Source organism: Geotrypetes seraphini, chromosome 3 (assembly GCF_902459505.1).
Source record: "Geotrypetes seraphini chromosome 3, aGeoSer1.1, whole genome shotgun sequence".
NCBI lineage: Eukaryota > Metazoa > Chordata > Amphibia > Gymnophiona > Dermophiidae > Geotrypetes > Geotrypetes seraphini.
The window spans coordinates 57,219,115-57,240,771 of record NC_047086.1 but is presented as its reverse complement, the minus strand read 5'-3'; the positions used below and the strand labels follow the sequence as shown (position 1 = coordinate 57,240,771).

The window sequence follows — 21,657 nt, the reverse complement described above, 5'->3', positions numbered from 1 at the left end:
TGTTCTTCCATTGTACTCTGGTCCGTTCTTTTTGGTCCAAAATCTGGAATACCATACAATCTATCACCAACTGCTCAGAAGAGATTTCTATGGACATTATAATCCTTCGATCTCAACACCCCTGTTTCATGCAATCAAATTGTCCTCCTAAACTCATTGATACCATGTTTGTGACTGCTCTCATGCATATTCTGAAAAATTGGAAATCATCCTCGTTATTAGATTATACTTTTTGGTGGAACTCTCTATGTATGTACCACAGATTTGAATCATATGCATATGAAAAAAAAATTTCACTCCGTAAATCCATGAATTGGAAAAACAAAAAATCACCCTGGTCATTTTTAGATTTATATGTACATTCTACTATGTAGACACTCCTGTCTTCTCTTCTCCTCTCTTTAAATTTTTTTTTTTCTTTCTCTTCTTTTTTCCTCTCTCTTTCAATTTTTACTTTGTCCTATTTCACTTTCTATTGTCATACATCACCACAAACAAATCCAATACTCTGAGCTTTTCTTAATAATATGGGCCTTTATAAATAACTATATATTAATGCAAAATGTTATACTACTTTTATGTATTTGAATTGCTCCTTGTATTTTTTAAAATACTGAATAAAAATTTATTGAATTAAAAAAAAAGGAAAGACCTGTCAAATGTGCTCAGGACTCTGGAAGCTAGGATTGCCAACTGTATTCATTTTTTTTCAGGATTCTAAAAATGTACAAAACTACTGTCTAAAAGCCACATACAACCACTCAAACTCAACCATCCCTCTCAGGCATCGATATATATCATCCACTCAACCTCAAGTTTCATTTTAAACCCATGGTAGAAAATTCAGTCCCTTGCCCTATATACTCTAAGCCAGTGGTCTCAAACTCGCGGCCCGCCAGGCACTAGTTTGAGGCCCTCAGTATGTTTATCATAATCACAAAAGTAAAATAAAACAGTTTCTTGATCATATGTCTCTTTAGCTATAAATGACAATATTATTATTAAGACTTAGCCAAAAGGAAAGATTTATAAACCATAAAGAGTTTTACCTAATGCAAAATTGTCATTTCTTTAATAAGACATTAACTATTTTTTCTGAGGCCCTCCAAGTACCTACAAATCCAAAATGTGGCTCTGCAAAGGGTGTGAGTTTGAGACCACTGCTCTAAGCATTCTTTCACTTTATGCAAGTTTACGTGTTCCCTAGACTTTCCTGATCATTCTCTATTGTTCCTCTGACCCTCAGTGTCTTTAGATTTCTAAAGGTTCTTAGAGACCCTTTTAAGTTCCTTGCCACCATCAGGAACTCTTCATCATTGGGCCCATTTTGGTTTATTCTCTCTAGGCCCCTTCTCTATTCTTTTGCTGAAGCAGCCCACTTAGTCTTACTTTATGTAATGCTCCCCAGACATCTTCTACCATGAGGAAGGGAATAGCTGCTTATAACCTATGTCCTTATTTTTGAAGCACAGTACTTTGTTTTATTCCTCATCTCATTTCTCCTATGCAAAGTGGTTGAGAGCAAGCCATTAAAAACCATAACTTGATGTTTTCCCATTGGATCATACTCAGCCTTCTTGCTTTATTCTCGATTGCCTCCTTAATGACCTAGTGAAGCAGACATGCTATAATGTTTTTCAGTCTCCTTCCATTCTGATATGCTCTTTCAGTTTTTATGCTGCTGGAGCCAGCTGTCTCCTCTGCATGCTCTAACAAATTTGCACAGATTCCACAGACTACCTCCTCAGAGTCAATTTATTCTTTCTCCTCCGGGACACATGAGACCTGTTTTCTAAATCTTCAATTTTGTCTGCTCAGTAATCAACTACTAACCACAGTTTCTCTCTCTGTCCCTGCAATTCTTTCACTCTCTCCACTTGCTGCTGCTCCTTGCACTCCAGTTCTTTGATCCTTCTGCCCATCTCTGCCATGTTGCTTTTGAGCTTCACCATCACTTCCTTAATTTCTCATTTGACTAAAGCAATATTCTTTTGGTTCAAGGTAGTTTACATAAAAAGTGGCTGAAAAGAGTCAGCGAGCTACAACAAAGATGAAAGAACTGAAAACTGGAAAGATTGCAGTGTGGGAATTAAGCAGTATTTTACAAAGAGAGAGGGAAATAAATAGGTAAGGATGGTCATAGTCTGAGAGCAGCAACATGTCATGTGGTTTTAAGGTGGGTTACCAAGTTTGGAGATGAGGTGTGTTTTTAGGCGCTATCCATTTTTACATCTCCACTGTCATAAGGATTGCCTCTTTTTTCTCCAATAGCTCACTCACTCTTCCAACTGACTTTGAGGCTTCTGTACTCAGTTCCAACATTGTTCCACCTGCACCTCGATCACTGATTTGTTCCTTAACAATTATGTAGAGCAATTTTAAGTCTTCAGCTACATCCTAAAAGACATTATCCCAGGACAAGCAGGCAGCATATTCTCACGCATGAGTGATGTCATCAACAGAGCCCCGATACGGACACTTTAAAAGTGCATCACCACTTTAAGATTTTAAAAAGTTTGCGATAGCCCATATCACATATGTGTGAGTGCCTTCCCACCCGATGGAGGCACACAGTCTGTCAGTTTTTTCATTTCCGCGGAGCTAAGAAGTTGCGTTTCAATGATCGTTAAACTTTTTTATGCCTTCCCGCTCTCATGGCTTTCTGACTTTGTAGTCAGACCCTTTTTTTAATTCAGTATGGTTTTCTTTTCATTAAAAAGAAAATAATGACTGAAATTAGTTTATTTTTCCTTATCTACAGGGCCTCTTAGTTCATCTCAGCTTCCGACTTCAAGTTCGCTGAGGTGCTGTTCCTGTCCATGTCAGGCCGCTGACTGAGTACCCGAAGTACAGCTATACGATGGGAGGGATGGTAATGGGTGAAAGTACCCTAGAAAAGGACTTGGGGGTAATAGTGGACAACACAATGAAGCCATCAGCACAGTGCGCAGCGGCCTCTAAGAAGGCAAATAGAATGCTAGATATTATCAAGAAAGTTCAAGTTCAAGTTTAATTATTCTTAATGAATCGCCTATTTTAAATCACTAAGCGAAGTACAAAGCCTTAATACATACAGATTAATACCTTAACACATACAAATTAAATATTATTGGCAATATAAAATAAAAAATTTTTAAATACTAAACATACTTAATTACCTACGTATATTAAAATGTTAGTTAGGGTATAGAGACATACTTGAATTGTGAGGATAAATAGGAAAGAAATTACAATAATTGGATAGGAAAGGAAGAGTAATAACAAAGGAAAAAACAAATAGGAAGGGGAAGTAAATTTATAGATAAATAAAAAAGCATGATAAACTATTAAGAATCATATGCATCTTTAAAGAAAAATGTTTTTAGTGTTTTTTTAAAAATGGATAAATCTTTTAATTCCCTAATGTGTTGCGGTAAGAGATTCCAAGACTGAGGGGCAATAACAGAGAACATGTTGTTATGCCTAGTGCCAATCACCTTCAACGAGGGGACCGACAGGAGGTTGGAAGAAGATGAGCGAAGTGAACGAGTCGTGTTATAAGGGATTAACCATCTATTAATGAATTGTGGCTCGTTGAAAGTGATGGTTTTAAAAACTAAAAGTAATAGTTTAAACGTAATACGGTGAGTTACCGGTAACCAATGAGTTCTGATAAGAAGGGGAGTAACATGATCGTATTTTTTTGCATTGTAGATTAATTTCACAGCCGTATTCTGAATTAATTGTAGTCTTTTTTTTTCCTTTTGTGTAATATTAATGAAAAGGGAATTACAGTAGTCTAATTTGGAGATTATTAAAGAATGAACCAGGATATTTAAGGATTCAGGCTGAAGGAATTTGGAAAGCGAACGAATGAGACGTAATTTGTAAAAACATGTTTTAACAGTATTACTAATGTGATTATGGTATGTAAGTTTATCGTCAATCAAAATGCCTAGGATTTTTATAGTAGTAAGGTATTACAACCAGAACAAAAGAAGTTATCCTGCCGTTGTATCGAGTGATAGTGCGCCCGCATCTGGAGTACTTGTCACCGTACCTTAAGAAGGATATGATGATACTCGAGAGGGTTCAGAAAAGAGCGACGCAATTGATAAAAGGTATGGAAAACCTTTCATATGCTGAAAGATTAGAGAAACCGGGGCTCTTTTCCCTGGAAAAGCGTAGGCTTAGAGGGGACATGATAGAGACTTACAAGATCATGAAGGGCATAGAGAAAGTGGAGAGGGACAGATTCTTCAAACTTTCGAAAACTACAAGAATGAGAGGGCATTTGGAAAAATTGAGAGGGGACAGATTCAGAACCAATGCTAGGAAGTTCTTCTTCACCCAAAGGGTGGTGGACACCTGGAATGCCCTTCCAGAGGGTGTGATAGGACAGAGTACGGTATTGGGGTTCAAGAGGGGATTAGATGATTTCCTGAAGGAAAAGGGGATAGAAGGGTATAGAAAGAGGATTACTATACAGGTCCTGGACCTGATGGGCCACCGCCTGAGCGGATTGCTGGGCATGATGGACCTCTGGTCTGACCCAGCAGAGGCACTGCTTATGTTCTTAAGTGGCATTGTGCTTGAGCTTCTTCAAATCTAAGTCTTTTCTCTTGATCTTTTGGGGCTCGTACACCATATGGACTTTTGTTGCTAAAAATTAGGGGAACTTTACACCTTTCTTTTCTACAGCAACAAAATTTCTTCAGAAGCAGCCAACACCATCTGTGGAGTTCCCCATACCGAATGTGTGGGGCTGAAGTTTCAACATCGCAGGATCTATTGGGGTCGACTCCAGTGTCATAGTTTCTTTGGACTTTATCCTCCAGGACATAGGTCTTAATTGCACTGAGTCAAATCATGCCAACCTCGCATCAGTCCCATATGCACTCGGTTCCCATGCCGGTGAGTGCCTCGTTATTGGCCTCTTCATTGGGGGTGATGTGCCTTCGATACGGGCACAGAAGTTCTGCCTACCACACCAGTGCTACTCTGGGGCATTGGTTCAGTGCGTGTCAACACCTCTTCTCCTGGTGTTAACCCTAAACGCTCCCGGTGCCAATCCGGTCTATCTAAAGCGACCAACCACCCACACCGTGGTTTCCTTTAGGGTGAAGCTCGGTGAGTTTTTTCACTGTGGGTGCAGATACAGATTTTCCTGGTGTCGACTCTGCCTATTACGGTGTCATTTTGGTATGGGTGTATCTTGACACCAACTAACGGCACTGTTCTTTCCTTTTTCTGGGTGAAGCTAGATGAGTTAAAAAAGAAAAGAAGTTAATGTTACCACAGCTTCACCCAGTGTCGAATTCCGGTACCATTTCAGATTGACACCATTTATGGGTACTGATGTGGATTCTGACCTTTCCGGTGCAGATACAGTCTGAGTGCATCACGACATTGACTATTGACACTGTTGTTATATAACCTTTATAGTGTCACCGGACGCTCCAGGTTTTTTTACCAGGACATCAAATCTCTGTATTGGGACACCTGTATTACCAGGACATCAAATCTCTGTATTGGGACTCCTACATAGCAGTTCACACACAGACTGCTTTTTGGTGTTTGTTTTTGCACAGGCTATAGTTTTTTTGTTTGAGGTTTCATTTGATTCCCTATCAACCTGGGACCCCTGATGAACGTGTGTTAACCGAAACAAGGACCATGTTGGGTCCCTTGGTTTGTTTTAAGGTGGTACTGTTAACCGCACTCAATTATTTGATATAATAAATATAGCCTGCATCATTGTACGTGTGTCTGCAGTTTCCCTTGTTTTGCGTTAGATTCTGTACTTCATCTCTCTGATTCTGGATTCTATTCTGCATCTCTTAAAGTCCATCTTGTTGCTGTTCCAGCTTTTTACCTGCCAGTCGAGGGAAAGCCTCTTACTGCTCATCCCTTGTTCTTCAAGTTCATGCAAGGACTTTTCAAAGTGAAACCGCCTCTCAATCCTCCACCTGTAGTCCGGGATCTTGATGGGGTTCTTTCCAGGTTGATGAAGCCTTTATTTGAACCAATGGCCACAGCTCATCTCTAGTTTCTCACCTGGAAAGTTGTCTTTCTCCTTTATATCACTTCTAGCAGGACAGTCAATGAGTTACAAGCGTTAGTGGTGGATCCACCCGTTACGGCGACCAAAAAAGCAAACAGGATGCTGGGAATTATTAAAGAAGGGATGGATAACAAGACTAAGAATGTCATAATGCCCCTGTATCGCTCCATGGTATGACCTCACCTGGAGTATTGCGTTCAATTTTGGTCTCCTTATCTCAAGAAAGATATAGTGGCGCTAGAAAAAGTTCAAGGAAGAGCAACTAAGATGGTAAAGGGGATGGAACTCCTCTCATATGATGAATGACTAAACAGTTAAGGCTCTTCAGCTTGGAAGAGAGACGGCTGAGGGGAGATATGATTGAAGTCTACAAAATCCTGAGTGGAATAGAACGGGTACAAGTGGATTGATTTTTCACTCCATCAAAAATTACAAAGACTAGGGGACACTCAATGAAGTTACAGGAAAATACTTTTAAAACCAATAGGAGTAATTTTTTTTCACAGAGAATAGTTAAGCACTTGAACACGTTGCCAGAGGATGTGGTAAGAGTGGATAGTGGAGCTGGTTTTAAGAAAGGTTTGGACAAGTTCTTGGAGGAAAAGTCCATAGTTTGTTATTGAGAAAGACATGGGGGAAGCCACTGCTTGCCATGTATTGGTAGCATGGAATATTACTGCACCTTGGGTTTTGTCCAGGTAATAGTGACCTGGATTGGCCACCAAGAGAACGGACTACTGGGCTTGATCGACCATTGGTCTGACCTAGTAAAGCTATTCTTATGTTCTTATGTACAGTTTTTTCACCATGATAAAGTGTTTCTGCGCACGCACCCACCGTTTCTATTGAAATGGGTGATGGCGTTTCATCTCAATCAATTGATTGTTCTTCCAGTATTTTTTCCTTAAGCTTTATTCTTATACGGCCCTTTGCACTCTGAACTGTAAGCATACTTTGGTTTCTTTAATTGCCAGGACAAAGTCTCATAGTACTTTTCCTCAACTTTTTGTCTTATTTAATCCTACAAGTTGGGTCGTCCTGTTTCCAAGAGATTGATTTACTGCTGGGTTGCTGCCTATATTTCGTTCTATTATGCTCAGCCTGGCCTGAACCTGGTGAGTCACATCACAGCCCATACAGTCTGAGCTATGGCAGCTTCTGTTGCTTTCCTTAGATCTACTCATATTGAGGAAATACGTACAGCTGCCACATGGTCCTCAGTTCACACATTCTCCTCTCATTATTGTCTGGAGTCTTTCTCCAGATGGGATGGGCACCTCAGCCAGTCATTATTACAAATTTTTTTTTTATTGAAGCCAACTCTCCCACAATCCCATTCTGGTTAGCTTGGAGTTCACCCATGTGTGAGAATATATTGCCTGCTTGTCCTTGAGATAAAGCACAGTTACTTACCGTAACAGGTGTTATCCAGGGACAGCAGGCAGCTATTCTCACATTCCACCCACCTCTCCTGGTTGGCTTCTTAGCTAGCTTAACTAATGGACCGCGTGCCTCCGTCGGGCAGAAAGGCACTCACGCATGCGCGGTGCAGGCTATCACTAACTTTTTAAAATCTTAAAGTGTGCGTACCGGGGCTCTCACACATGGTTGACATCACCCATGTGTGAGAATATCTGCCTGCTGTTCACAGATAACACCTGTTACGGTAAGTAACTTTGCTTTAAGATCTTGCCAGTTCAATGATGTACTCTTACAGTTATTCAAACAAGTAGGATGCTATGTTTGGGGTGATTATTTACCAGCCTTCCTTGAGGTTTCAGTTTAGGCTTCTACTGTCCTTGGCTGAGATCTGTCTGCTTATTTTCATGCAGCGGTTGCCCCATCGATTTTTAATATTGATATTGTCACCTTTTGAAGTAAAACTACCTTTGCCATTGTCAAATAATAGCACTTTTTTGTACTGAAACTAAAGGTCACTACACTGCTGACTTGCCTAATACAAAGCTGATGACATGACAGATGACAGTGTGTCCCTTCATACAAGAATTCTGCCATTTTCTCATTGACAATACTGACTTTCTACTGAAATAGAATCCCGCAATGCTCAGTCACAGAAATGCTGTGTTTTGAAAGCATATAAATTAAGGTATTAATTTTGCAGTATAGAAGAGCATTTCTTGTTCCATGAGCTACTTCATGAATAACAAAATTTTGCATAACTACAGCATATGCAAGAAGAATATTATAGGGCGTTTTCATGGATAAAGTCTGTTTTACATGTGATAAACACTTTCTACAAAACTGTGTGGTGATATACTTATGAAATAGGCCAATTCTTTCAATGCTTGGGAGTTGAATATCGAATTTGTGCAGATGACATTATCTTCTTCTTTCCGGTGTGTGGGTGGGGAAAGGATTTAGAAAGGTTATTGAGTAAATACATGAGTAAGATTGTTGAATGGATGGAAGAACCAGGGCCTGAGATTGAATGTTAGTAAGTGATATTATGCTTTTGGGGAAACTTGATTCTAAATGGCCCAAGGAATTAAAGGTTATTAATGATGTTCTTCCAGTGAGTGAGTCAATGACAGTTCTAGGTGTAAAGTTGGATTGTGGCCTCTCAATGAATTTGGAAGTTGCAAAAACTGTACAAGCATGTTTTGCGCAAATACACTTATTGCATCGTCTAAAGCCAATGTTGTCTCTATGATTTCTGCACAGTTCTTCATGCAATGGTACTATCTAGACTTGATTATTGCAATGTCCTGTATCTTGGAATAACAAAGACAAGATACAGGGCATTGCAAGTTGTGCAGAACGCAGCAACAAGATTGATAATATGTGTATCTAAATACGATCACATATCGGCCTATCTCCAACATAAGAACATAAGAATTGCCACTGCTGGGACAGACCAGTGGCCCATCGTGTTCAGCAGTCCGCTCCCGCTGTGGCCCTTTTGTCAAAGACCATTGCCCTAACTGAGACCAGCCTTACCTGTTTACGTCCAGTTCAGCAGGAACTTGTCTAACTTTGTCTTGAGTCCCTGGAGGGTGTTTTCCCCTATAACAGCCTCCGGAAGAGTATTCCAGTTTTCCACCACTCTCTGGGTGAAGAAGAACTTCCTTACGTTTGTACGGAATCTATCCCCTTTTAACTTTAGAGAGTGTCCTTTCGTTCTCTCTACCTTGGAGAGGGTGAACAACCTGTCTCTATCTACTAAATCCATTCCCTTCATTATCTTGAATATTTTGATCATGTCCCCTCTCAGTCTCCTCTTTTCAAGGGAGAAGAGGCCTAATTTCTCTAACTTCTCACTGTACGGCAACTCCTCCAGCCCCTTAACCATTTTAGTCGCTCTTATCTGGACCCTTTCGAGTAGTACTGTGACATTCATGTACGGCGACCAGTACTGGACGCAGTATTCTAGATGGGGGTGTACCATGGTCTGGTACAGCGGCATGATAACCTTCTCTGATCTGTTCATGATCCCCTTCTTAATTATTCCTAGCATTCTGTTTGCCCTTTTCGCAGCCACCGTGCATTGCACAGATGGTTTCATCGACTTGTCGACCAATACTCCCAAGTCTCTTTCCTGGGGGAGTCTCTCCGAGAACCGCACCAAACATCCTGGCTGCTTGTTGTTTTAAGATCTCAATATAAATCAATAATGATCTGCCATCAGTTTTTGTATGGAATCATACCTGAACTATTTAAGAGTGAGATGTCAAACTATTTACCATCTCGGTCTCTGTGTTCTGAGAACTTAGCGTAATTAAAAACAAATGCTAATCCAAAATGTGCTGAGACAAGTAAAATGTTTTTTGTTTTTTTTCTGCACGGGGTTCAAATTGTGGAACTCACTTGTCAGTCAATTCTGAAATTTCAGAACACTACTAAAAATGCAGTTATTTGTTAATGCATTTTTCTAGAAATTGATTTTCATGCTTGTTCTTCTGCTGGGCTTTTTATGATTTTCTGAGGATTATATGTTCATGTTTGTTTCATTTTATTAGTTTTATTTAATTATGTTTGTAACACTATGTAAACTGTTTAGGTTTAAATGGTATATAAATTTTTAAAATAAATAAATTATGTGAATATGCATGCTCTATACATGCAGCTCAAAACTTAACTGTATAGGTTATTTAAAGTTAAGATTATTACTTACAAAGCATTTGTTTAGATGACTGAATATTGCCGCAATCTGTGCAAATTTTGGTCTTTCCCCCAGCATGACATCAATCTAAATAGCAAAGGGGCAGATTGAGATCATGAGTGGAAGCATCTATTTCTTAAAATATGTTTCCACTCAGAATCTCAAATTCTTAAAAAAGTTTTTCCATATACCAGAAAAAACAGATAAATGACTTGTGTATGAATAAACATTTTTTAAGAATTTGAGATCCCAAGTGGAAATATCTAGCCATAACTCTTTTTGTTGTTTGACTTTTCCTGTCATAGGGATTGTATTCTATTTTTGTGGTGGTATCAATTTAAATAGCTATATTTTGATTGATTTGTTATGTAGGTATTTAGATGTATCTAATGCCTTTTTATTTGTAAGCAGTTGTCTGTCACCAGACCCTCTAATTCTACAAAAAGTGCTAAAAATTGTGTGTGCAATTTTGGTCACATAACCAAACTAAACATGCAAATGAATTAAATAACTAGCTAATTAGTGCTGATAATTGCACTTTAAGAAACAATTATTGGTGCTAATTAGAATCAATTACAAACTGTGGGCCTGATTCTATATAGGATGCCTGGTCTCAGCAGCCTCCTAAGCAGTTTTTGAGAATCACACACAAGCGTCCTATATAGAATCACGTCTGTCCTAACAGGCAGTTGCTTAACCACCCCGATTCTTTAACCGGAGTCCATGTCATAACATAGTAACATAGTAGATGACGGCAGATAAAGACCCGAATGGTCCATCCAGTTTGCCCAACCTGTCACAGATGCTGTTTAGAGATCAGCTGGGCAGCAGCATCAGAGAACCCCCAACCCCATACTGTCTGCGGCAGGAGGGATGCCCACTCCCTCCTGCCAGCACCCCCCCTGAACCTCCCATCCCAGAAACCCTAACCCCCCACCTCCCAAAGCCCACCCAGACCCCCCCGGACCTTTAAAAGCAAGGCCGGCCAGAGGAATGCCTACTGCTGCGGACAGTGTGTGTGGGGTGTTGGGGTGGCAGCAAGAGGGAGTGGGTATCACTCCTGCCGGCCAGCTTGTAGTGTGGTTTGGGGGTTCCCTGCCGCAACCACTCAGCTGATCGCGGCAGGGAGATTTCCTTGCTGTGATCAGTTTAGCATGTAGGCCTGCATTTCAATGGCCTATATTTCATGCACCTATCGCAGTCCTAGGGAGATGCCTAGGGCCATTTAAGCTCACCTGAGGCCACTTCCAGGTGAAACCATGCCTATGTCCAGCCTTTGGTGAGCTTAAGCGGTCCTAAGCACCTCTGCACCCACAACAGATGCCTACTGCCTCAGGTTGTTTTGTTTTGTTTTTTTTTCCTTTTAGAAAACATGTGTCCCGATTGGTTGTTTAGACAGTGGTAGAACATCTACTGCTGCCTACAATCAGGACGCTATTTATAAAATATGGCCCTATTTGCATAAATTTATGCACAGGATCCGTACTTAAATGTTACACAAGAGTCAAAGAAGGGGCAGAAAAATGAGCCAGTCATGGGTGGATTAGGGCATTACTTTAAGTCTCTCACATGATTATAGAATAAGAGTATCTGTGCCTAAATTTAGTTGCAGTCTTTTGCATCACATTTTTTTGTTGGTGTAAATGGCCGCACCTAAATGTAGTCATGGTTCCCGTGCATAAGCACTATTCTACTTCACCTACGTTTAAGGGAGTCTTTTAGAAAGCCACGATAATGATGCTGCTGTGATAAATGCACCAAAGCCCATTCATTTCCCATGGACTTTGGTGCATTTACCACGTCGACATCACTAACACGGTTTGTAAAAGAGGACCTGAGTGCAGCTAATAGAAGAGCGCTTTTGTCAGTGCCAGTTTTTTGGGTGCTAAATATGCATTTTAACCGAGAGGGTTTAATATCAAAGAATTAGCTTAAATAAAACATAGTAACTTGTGAACATGCCTGAATGCACATTAACACTTGGTAAACCGATTTATGAATATTATTTAGTGCATACCTTATTGTTGTTAATAGGCCCTCGTTACGAACTAAGGGAGTCTTTTACTGAAGATTAGTGTGTGTTATCGACAGCAAGACTCATAGAAATAAAATGGTTCCTGTGGCAGATAACTTGTACTAATGTTAGTATTAAAGACACCCCTAAGGCAGGGGTAGGCAATTCCGATCCTTGAGAGCCAGAGCCAGATCAGGTTTTCAGGATATCCACAATGAATATGTATGAGATGGATTTGCATGCACTGCCTCCTTGAGATGCAGATCTATCTCATGCATATTTATTGTGGATATCCTGAAAACCTGACCTGGCTCCGGCTCTCAAGGACTGGAATTGCCCTAAGAGATTAATTTTATGAAGAAGGTATCAGCATTTAGATAGTTCAGTTTACAGAATTGTCTTGAACTTTTGCAAACCTAACAGCTCGATTAATTTTCAAACTAACTCCCCCCCCCTTTTACAAAACCATAGCGTGGTTTTCAGTGCCGGCCACGCCTAAGAGCATCAGAGCTGTTACCACTATGTCCGGCGCTAAAAAACACACTATGGTTTTGTAAAAGGGGTAAATAAATAAGATCATATACCATTGTTGTTAAAACTGCACTTGCTACCTTTAAATGCTTGCATCTTATACAGATCCTCTTGCATTGTATTTAAGATCTTGTATGGCTCTATTCCAGTACATATTATTGAATTGATTTGCTTTTTTTTATTATTTTGCCTAAGAGCCAATTGGACTTTGCACTGATTAGAGCTAGTTTATCCATCGCTTAAAGGGATTTATTTAAAAATAATATTGGAGAGTTATTTTTCCCATCAAGCTATACTTTTTGGGGGAATAGCTTGACCATTATCTGTTGAATGATATTCTCCCTACATTTGTTTTCACAGAAGACTAAAAACTTACCTAGTTAGTAAATTCATGACTAAAGCGAATGGGGATAAAAGTGTGAGTTATGTATTACTTTTGATAAATCACTATATGTATGAAGCGAATACAATATTGACTATATACTCCTTTGGGCCTTTTTTTAGGGATAAATGTAAGATGATCTTAGATTAGATTGAGTGTGAAGTATGCATGTAAATGACCAGAATGACAGCATATGCGCACATTTGTATATAAATGCCCATATTCTGCCAATTTGCTATACTATAAGAAGGTGCCTCACATTTGATGGCGCATACTTGAAGGTAGGTATACACATGGATGGAGTCTAGAGGAAGGCATACAGTAACACATGTCAATTATAGCTTGCTTTAGTTTACAGGTATAATTTAGCAATATGGGTGAAGTCATTTACACTAGAAGTGATTGTAAAAGTTGCATGCGTATTTCTGTTGCTGCTCTAGAAATGAAAGTAGGTTAACTACTTTTCTTTATAGAATGGTCGCCAATTAGATACATTCATGGCATTTAAACATAATTTTGCATTAGAGCACACCATACCAATGCCCAGATTTAAAAAATGCTTTTGCAATCTCTGGAAACTCCGTACCATCAAACACTATTTTGACTACCTCTCCTTTCGATTGCTGGTTCAGTCACTAATCTTAAGCACCTTAGACTACTGTAATATCATATACTTGGTATCCTTTAAGAAAACCATCAAACATCTGAGAATCATACAGAATACTGATGTCCACCTCATTTATGGTCTCAAAAAGTCGGACCATGTAAGCCCATTCTACAGAAAACTTCACTGGTTGCCAATGGAGGCAAGGGTTATCTTCAAGTTTGCCTTCCTGTGCTTCAAAACCATAACAGGTTCATCCCCGATTTACCTATCACACCATTTTGTATTTCCAGGCACCTCCCGCATACGTAATACCTACCTATATGCTTTCCCCTCCCTGAAGGGCTGTATCTACAAGAGATTCCTTGATAGAACGCTGTCATTCCAAGCCGGTAAATGGAACAAATGTCTAACCACCCTCATTTCTAACACACCCTCCTACCAAGCCTTCAAGAAATCAATCAAAACCTATCTCTTTGACAAATTTCTCTGACTCCTCCCTGCCTATACTTATTGCATATCCGACTACTATACCAATGTAATTGACAATATTCTCTGTAACATCGCTGTCTGTGTACAGTCTCTTCCTCTGTAAACCGCTCTGAACTGCTTCTGGTATTGCTATATACAAAATAAAGTTATTATTATTATTAGTGCATTGTATATAGTCACTGGCGTAGTAAAGGGGAGGCTGGGGGTGCCGTCTTAGCAGGGGGCACCAGTGCCTCTCCTCCTTTCCATCCCCCACATACTTCTTGAAATGTTCTCCGGCGCAAGCAGCATTGTTCATGGGCTGCTCACGCTGGCCGCAGCTCTCTTCTGACATCACTTTCTGGTCACGGTACCAGGATGTGATGTCAGAAGGGAGCCGAGGCCGGCACAAGCAGCAGGTGGAAGATGCTGCCCACGCTGGCAAACATTTCCAGACATATGCGGAGAGCGCTCAAGTGGTGGGGAAGAGGGGCAGGCATGTGGTGCGGCGATGCCTGGTACCACTACCCCAGGTGCCAACCTCCCTCACTACGCTACTACACATAGTGAATCTAGTCCTACAGTCGGTTCGCAGCTAGGGCAGTGGACTGTGAAGTAACATTCAGGGCTCCTTTTACTAAGCCACGTTAGGGCTTTAACGGTGACGAGACTAAAGCATGCGAGACAAACGCGCACTGACATTTCAGAGTGGACAATTGAGCACAAGACTTCAGCGCGCAGCTCTGAAAGCTTATTTTAAAGGGCTCCGACGGGGGTGTGTGTTGGGAGAACTCCCCCCTTTACTTAATACTGTTCGCACTGCCGTGTTGGGGGATGGTGAGGGGGGTGTAACCCCCCATTATACAGAAAACTTAACTTTTTACCTATTTTTTTCGGGGAAAAGTTAAGTTTTCTGTATATTAGGGGGGTTACAACCCCCAGAAACCACCCCCAAATGCATCGCCAACACTATTAAGTAAACCCCCTACACACCCCTATTGGAGCCCTTTAAAATAAGCTTTTAGAGCGACGTGCTGAAGTCTTGCGCTCAATTGTCCGCTCTCAAATGTCGGCGCGTGTTTGTCTCGCTTTAACACGTAGAATAGCGCACGCTAAATTTCCACGCTAGACCTTAACGCCAGCATTGAGCTGGTATTAGTTTAGCCACGTAGCACAGGTTTGGCGTGCGCCAAAATGCCGCATGCGCTAAAAACGCTAACGCGGTTTAGTAAAAGGAGCCCTCAGTGTTTACAAGGAGAACATATGGGATTTCAACTCTGGCTTTTCTGGTTCTCAGTGTGCTGCTCTAACCACTAGGCCTCTAACCAATTAGCCAACATTTATCATTTTTCTGGTGGCAAATGTTAAAAATAAAGCATTTGTGGCTAATACTCAATGTTAGAATATTGTTCAGATTGCTGCTAAGATATACATTATGTTAAAACTGGGATACATTTTATTATCTCACTGCAAATTAGCTTTTGGAGACCTTAATGTCAATGGTTACTTGACTTTTATTTATTAGATCTACCCAGGCTCAGTTGAGTTGATGCAAGTGATTGAAGACTTTATACACATTGCCGGAATGGGAATGAAGGATTTTCAGAATTCATACCTAACGACTGGAAATGTAGGTAAGAAATGTTCATGTCAATATTTATATGTTCAGATACATGTGCAAAACCATGCAAAATATGTAGTTACTGTATAAGCTATTCCATAAATATTCTTGTATTGTTGAAAGTGTCTTGTTTCAGGATGGGTGCGAACATAGAATCTGGGCAGGGCACAAATCTTTGCATATAGTATTGAATATGTACTATATATTACATACTTACTTCTGGAACACAACACACACTCTAATACTAGCTCTATGATATACATATTTATACCTAAGTTATACATGTATATCTCATCTGCTAGCTAGTATTAATTTAACTTAATTGTAATGCAGTGTTTATATACTGCTAAATCATCACACTAGTTTCAAAGTGGTTTACAAAAAAAAAAAAAAATTAACTTATACAATGGCCAAAAGTCTAATCAGGTATTTTAAGTAAGTTTCCTCTCTGTCCCAATGGACTCGCAATCTAACTGTAGTACCTCTGAAAAGGAATAAACAAACAGTTATTATCAGAACCGGCAGGAGCATGTTTATAGCCCAGAGAAGCATTGCTAGAGAGACTTTTCCCTGATGCAGTGGGGGTGTAGTGTATCCCACAAAACGCAGGCCGCGTTAGGTGATTGAAAGTTATCTAGAGCAGGAGCTAAGCATTTGAAGATATATATGCTGAAAATGTATTGAAGCAGTCAGTTTACAGCACAAATGCACTTTTCAATACAACACTCAAAAGCACCTGTGCACTTTTTCAAGATAAGTCCAACTCTTTATCTGTCGGTTCTATGTTCTGAAATGAGCTTTGAGGTTCTTTAGTATTAAGTATTTAAGTGGTTGAGTTTAGTGGGAATTAAGAGATCTAATTTAGATAAATTTTATTGTAGATTAACAAAAGATTAAAGAACAATGAATTAAAAAGAATAATTAATTAATTGAGTTAAAGGTATGGAGGATGGGTTCAAGCCAGTGATGCAAGCAGGAGTAAGAGAACAAATTTGTTTGTCTCTTTGAAAAAAACCCAGAATGGGTGAAACTCCATGATCTGAGGCTTTTTCCCTTACCTATTAAAAAAATATTTAGTGTCATTTTGGTCTATATTGGTGGTTTTTATGTTTGATATCATATATATCAGGCATAGATAAAGGAAGGATGAGGGAAGAATCATACAGTAATTCTTTTTTTTTTTTAATAAATCTTTATTGATATTTCAAACTTTATAATGTATACAACTGAAGGATCTGAAAAACTATATGAAAATACATTATTATCATCGGAATTATTACATTCAACAATTTTTATCCCCTTCTTATCCTAATTATAAACAGTAATATTGTATATTATACTATCAATATTATAATTTTTTTTAAAAATCAATCAATTAATAAAAACACAACAGAAGAGAAAACTCTAAAGAAGCAGAGTTATTGAACAGATAGACATTTAACAAATAGGTACTTTTTTGTTGTTGTTTTCTAAAAGCGAGGTAATTCAGTTCAGTTCTTAAGGGTGCTAAAACCTACTATTGTGGTTTAGTAAAAAGGGAGGGGGTGTATTTGTCTATTTTTGTATTTTGTTACTGAGGTGACATTGCATAGAGTCATCTGCCGTGACCTCTTTGAAAAAACCCGGAATATGAATAATTAACATTTTCTCTGCCTTTCAGTGTGCTTTGTGTTTTTTTTTAATTTTATTGTTGGTAGATCATTTTGACTTAGTCATTATAAAAGTAGCTCGCAAGCCCATAAAGTGTGGGCACCCCTGATTTAGAGCATGGTGCACAATGCAAGAAAGTTTAAACAGGATTCGAGCATTTACATGTAGCCAATGAAGCATGTATTAATATTCTATTAAAGGAAGTGAATACCTATTTTTCTTTATAGAATAGGCTTTTATCAGGTACTCTCTGGGTACTTATACATAGGCACTATGTTATAGAATTGCTTTCTATTTGGCAGACTGATTGTCCATATTTCCTTCATAGTAAATAAGTTCCCAGATAATTGGTGTTCATTTTGTACTAGAAAAATGTGTCTTTTCTAGCCAATGCTGTATAATACATGCTGTGTTCTGTTTTATTGTCTTAATGTATTTCAGATATAATTTTGTAATTATATTCACACTTAAATAATAATCACAAAGTTTTCTCTATTTAGACAAAGAACTTTCAAGATGTTATGTTATGCTATGCTATGTTATGTGAGTCTTATATCCTGCAAAATCCTCACAGATCAGAAGGATTATCATTCTTTGAATATTGTCCGTGGGAGACTTTGAGCCTGTATAATAATGTTTGATATGATTTGTATTTATTGCATATTAATTGAAGATCAGACTTGTCCACACACTCATTTTCTCAGTGGTCAATTATGGATGTGAATGCTGGACACTATGGCCCCGATTCTGCAAACTGCGCCTAACTTTAGGTGCAAGCATGTCGCACTGAGTGCCACTTAGGCATCACCTAGGCATCCACTGCGTGTTTCCAATAATATATTATTTTCACTTCTAGACGTCCCTACAATGTATTTAGTTAATCTAAAAATGTTTTTATTGATTATTTTCCATTATTTCAGGATTGTAAACTTTAATATAATAAAAACACAGTATACCATCTTTAAAAGGATATTTATAATATATTATTTTCAGTGGGAGTAGAACTGGGAATCTTGAAAAAATGTGACATGCTTATATGCTAACCTTCATTCTAATCCACTGTGCTAGACAACGAGCCATACAATAATAGCAATTCTGTTTTTATTATACTGTTCCATATAGGCAGTTAATTATGCTAGGATAGATGCCAGGAGACAACACAAGGTGGATCTCACTACCCTGTCATATTATTTCAGAATTGTAAGCTTTAACATAATAAAAACAAAAAAAGTAACACACTATGCCATCTTTAAAAGGATATTTATAATATTTTATTTTCAGTGAGAGGTACTTACTGGGAGTTGAACTGGGAATATCAGTGTGCCTGTATGCTACATAGGAAGTTGCATAGTAATTGTACAATTAGCTCCTATAAGCAGTGTAAAGAATAGCTGTTTGAGCGTTGTCTGGGCTTTAGATAGATGTGGTTTGGGCTTCAGAAAGACATTACTCAGATAGATGCTCTTTAGGCGGCCCTGTAGGTCATCCATTGAGCTTTGTTTGGGCTTTAGATAGATGTTTCTCTGAATGGGATTTAGGCAGATTTTGGACGTTTCCAAATTGATCTTCTAAATACTGTTCAGGGATTTTATTCTGTGATACAGCCACCACATAAAGAGGACACATCCATACAAGCATATTGAATTTAAAACTTACTAACTTCCCTGGCCAAAGAAGCAATGTTTTTAGCTAATTACACCACCTCCCTCGGGAGCATATTCCAGGCATCAACCACCCTCTCTTGGAATGCATTCCCGAGGGAGGTGGTGGAGAAGAAAATGGTGACAGATTAAAAAAAAGCATGGGATGAACACAGATAATAATGGTATATATATTTAAGAACTAAGGCCAGTACTGAGCAGACTTGCACAGTCTGTGTTAGGAATTCAACCACAAGGTTCCTCCATTTTGATGTTTCAGTAATATGAGGAAAGAACCTATTCTGTACAGACATTTGGATGCCCATGTCCTTATAGAATACTAGTTTAAACCCAGTTTGTACACATCTACATCTAGGCACTCCCATTTAGACCTGACATAGAGCTGGCATTCATGGGGGGCCTAAATTTAACAGGCATATTTCATTTATTTATATAATTTATAGCTTGCTTGGATCTGCAAAGTCTCAGCAGATAACAATTGATACATTCACAGTCATCATGTTAATATACAACATAGCACAATAGTTTCGATAATACTCCAGCAATATAACTTTTATTCCATCCAAACTTCTCCATCCAAAGTCTGATGGAACAAAACATTTTTAAGTTCTCTTTTAAATGTTTCAGGATTTTGAAGCATTCTCTTTTCGGGCCCCTTTTACAAAGCCATGGTAGTGAGTCATGAGCAGCAAATGCAACACAGCCCATCCTATGGGGTTTGTCATATTTGCCATGCTGGGAATTGCTACTGTGGCTTTGTAAAAGAGGCTCTTTATATGGGAAGGAGTTCCAGAGCTTTGACCCAACAATATTAAAAATAGCCAATTAGAAGTCCTCCAGTCTCACAGTGTGGAAAGATAGCACTTCTAATAATGCTTCCCTGCCGATCTGGGAGGCAGATATAGTCTCAGATTGGTTGAAATAATAATGGACATATATTGGATAATACCTTAAAAACTAACTGTAAAATTTCAAATTTTATTCTTTGCACTATTGGGAATTATGCGTTTGAGAAAATTGTGGACAGCTCACAAGAACTCTAGCAGCAGCATTTTGTGCTACTTGCTGCAGCTTGTGAAAAACCTTAGGTAATCCAATCAAAAAGCTGTTACAGCAGTCAAAATAAGGAATTATACTTTGAATTACCATTCTAAAATCTGATGCATTGAGAAAATCTTTCAATCGGATAAGTCATAGTTTTGAATAAACAAGGCAAATAAGTTTTTAAACTTTAAATTTCATGGTCACAGCAGAGTTTAAAATAATTCTCAGAGCTCTTATTTTGGTATCGGAACCAATCAGAGTCTTAGGCCACTCCCAGGGCATCCCAGGATGCACTGGGATGGAGGCTTAAGGCTCTGATTGACCCAGGTACCTAAGGCCCTTTCTATGGGAGGGGCCTTAGGTATCTTGGCCAATCAGGTCAGGTGTATCCCAGGATGTACCAGGAAGGGGAAGGCCCAACATTCTGGAAGAGGCAGGCCTGCTGCAAGAGGGAGAGGGCATTCCTCTTGCTGGCCTTCTTCAAAGGTATGGGGGTTCTGGGGTTATCAGGATGGGATGTTTAGGTGTCAGGTAGAATGCTGAGGTGTCGGGTGGGGTGTTGGAGAGTCATGTGAGGTGTTGGGGGGTATGAGGTGGGATGTTGGGGGGCTGGGTTTTTTCCCTGCATAGGATTAATTTGGAAAATATTTTGCAAAATCACCATTTCACAAGTAATAATCTTTCATTCATTGCCTGGTATTTCTGAAAGTTCACTAAAATTCTGAGTCAATGAGCTGCTATAGTGTAATGTCATGTAATTCAGAATTCAACAAAAACCAGTGTGCAGAGATGTTGTTGAGGGATGGTTTTGGCAATAACAAATAACTACACCTCATGAGATGCTACCTGGTTTGTTTGTTTTTGTTTTATGTCAAGCCCCATATAATTTTTCCAGTGAAAGGTTGTTGAGAAGGATCATTTATATCTAAAGCAGTCTTTCATCAAAATGGACCACAAATCTGTGGGTTGGTATGTTGGCATCATAAATGTAGACTTTTTCTGAGTGAATAAAGAATAAACTAGCTTAATCAGTCATATCCAGCTAAGTAATTATTTAGTCCTCATGCTCTTTCATAGTATGTGAATATTAGCCTCATAGAACAGAGGCATTCATACTTATTTATTTATTTAATTTTGCTATACTGTTTTCCCAGAGCAGCTCAGAATGGTTTATACTAATTTATTCAGGTACTTGAGCATTTTTCCATGTGTGTCCTAGTGGGCTCACAATCTATCTAGTGTACCTGGGGCAATGGGGGGACTAAATTTGAACCCACAACCTCAGGGTACTGAGGCTGTGGCTTTTTAACCACTGTGCCATACTCTCCCCTGTAATAAGGGTGAATGAGGAGGGTGTTATTGTAGAGGCATGGTTAGAGACTGTGATATAAATATTCAGCAGGCTACTAAAGCTGCATGGATATTTATCTCAATAACTTTAAGTATATTTTCAATTAGACCACATATTCAACCCCAAATGTAACAAGATGTCATGATCCACCGGATAGACTGCAGC

General features: G+C 39.1%; 1 protein-coding gene across 5 annotated transcripts in view; it reads left to right on the top strand.

Annotated features, from left to right (window-relative positions):
* The window catches only part of ADGRB3 (adhesion G protein-coupled receptor B3), a 1,500,610-nt gene that overhangs the window by 722,351 nt on the left and 756,602 nt on the right, over positions 1-21,657 (top strand). For all 5 annotated transcript variants that reach the window (XM_033937354.1, XM_033937350.1, XM_033937352.1 and 2 more), the window contains one exon: positions 15,691-15,799. In XM_033937354.1, the coding sequence (XP_033793245.1) occupies positions 15,691-15,799 (109 nt within the window). The remainder of the gene's footprint in view (positions 1-15,690; positions 15,800-21,657) is intronic.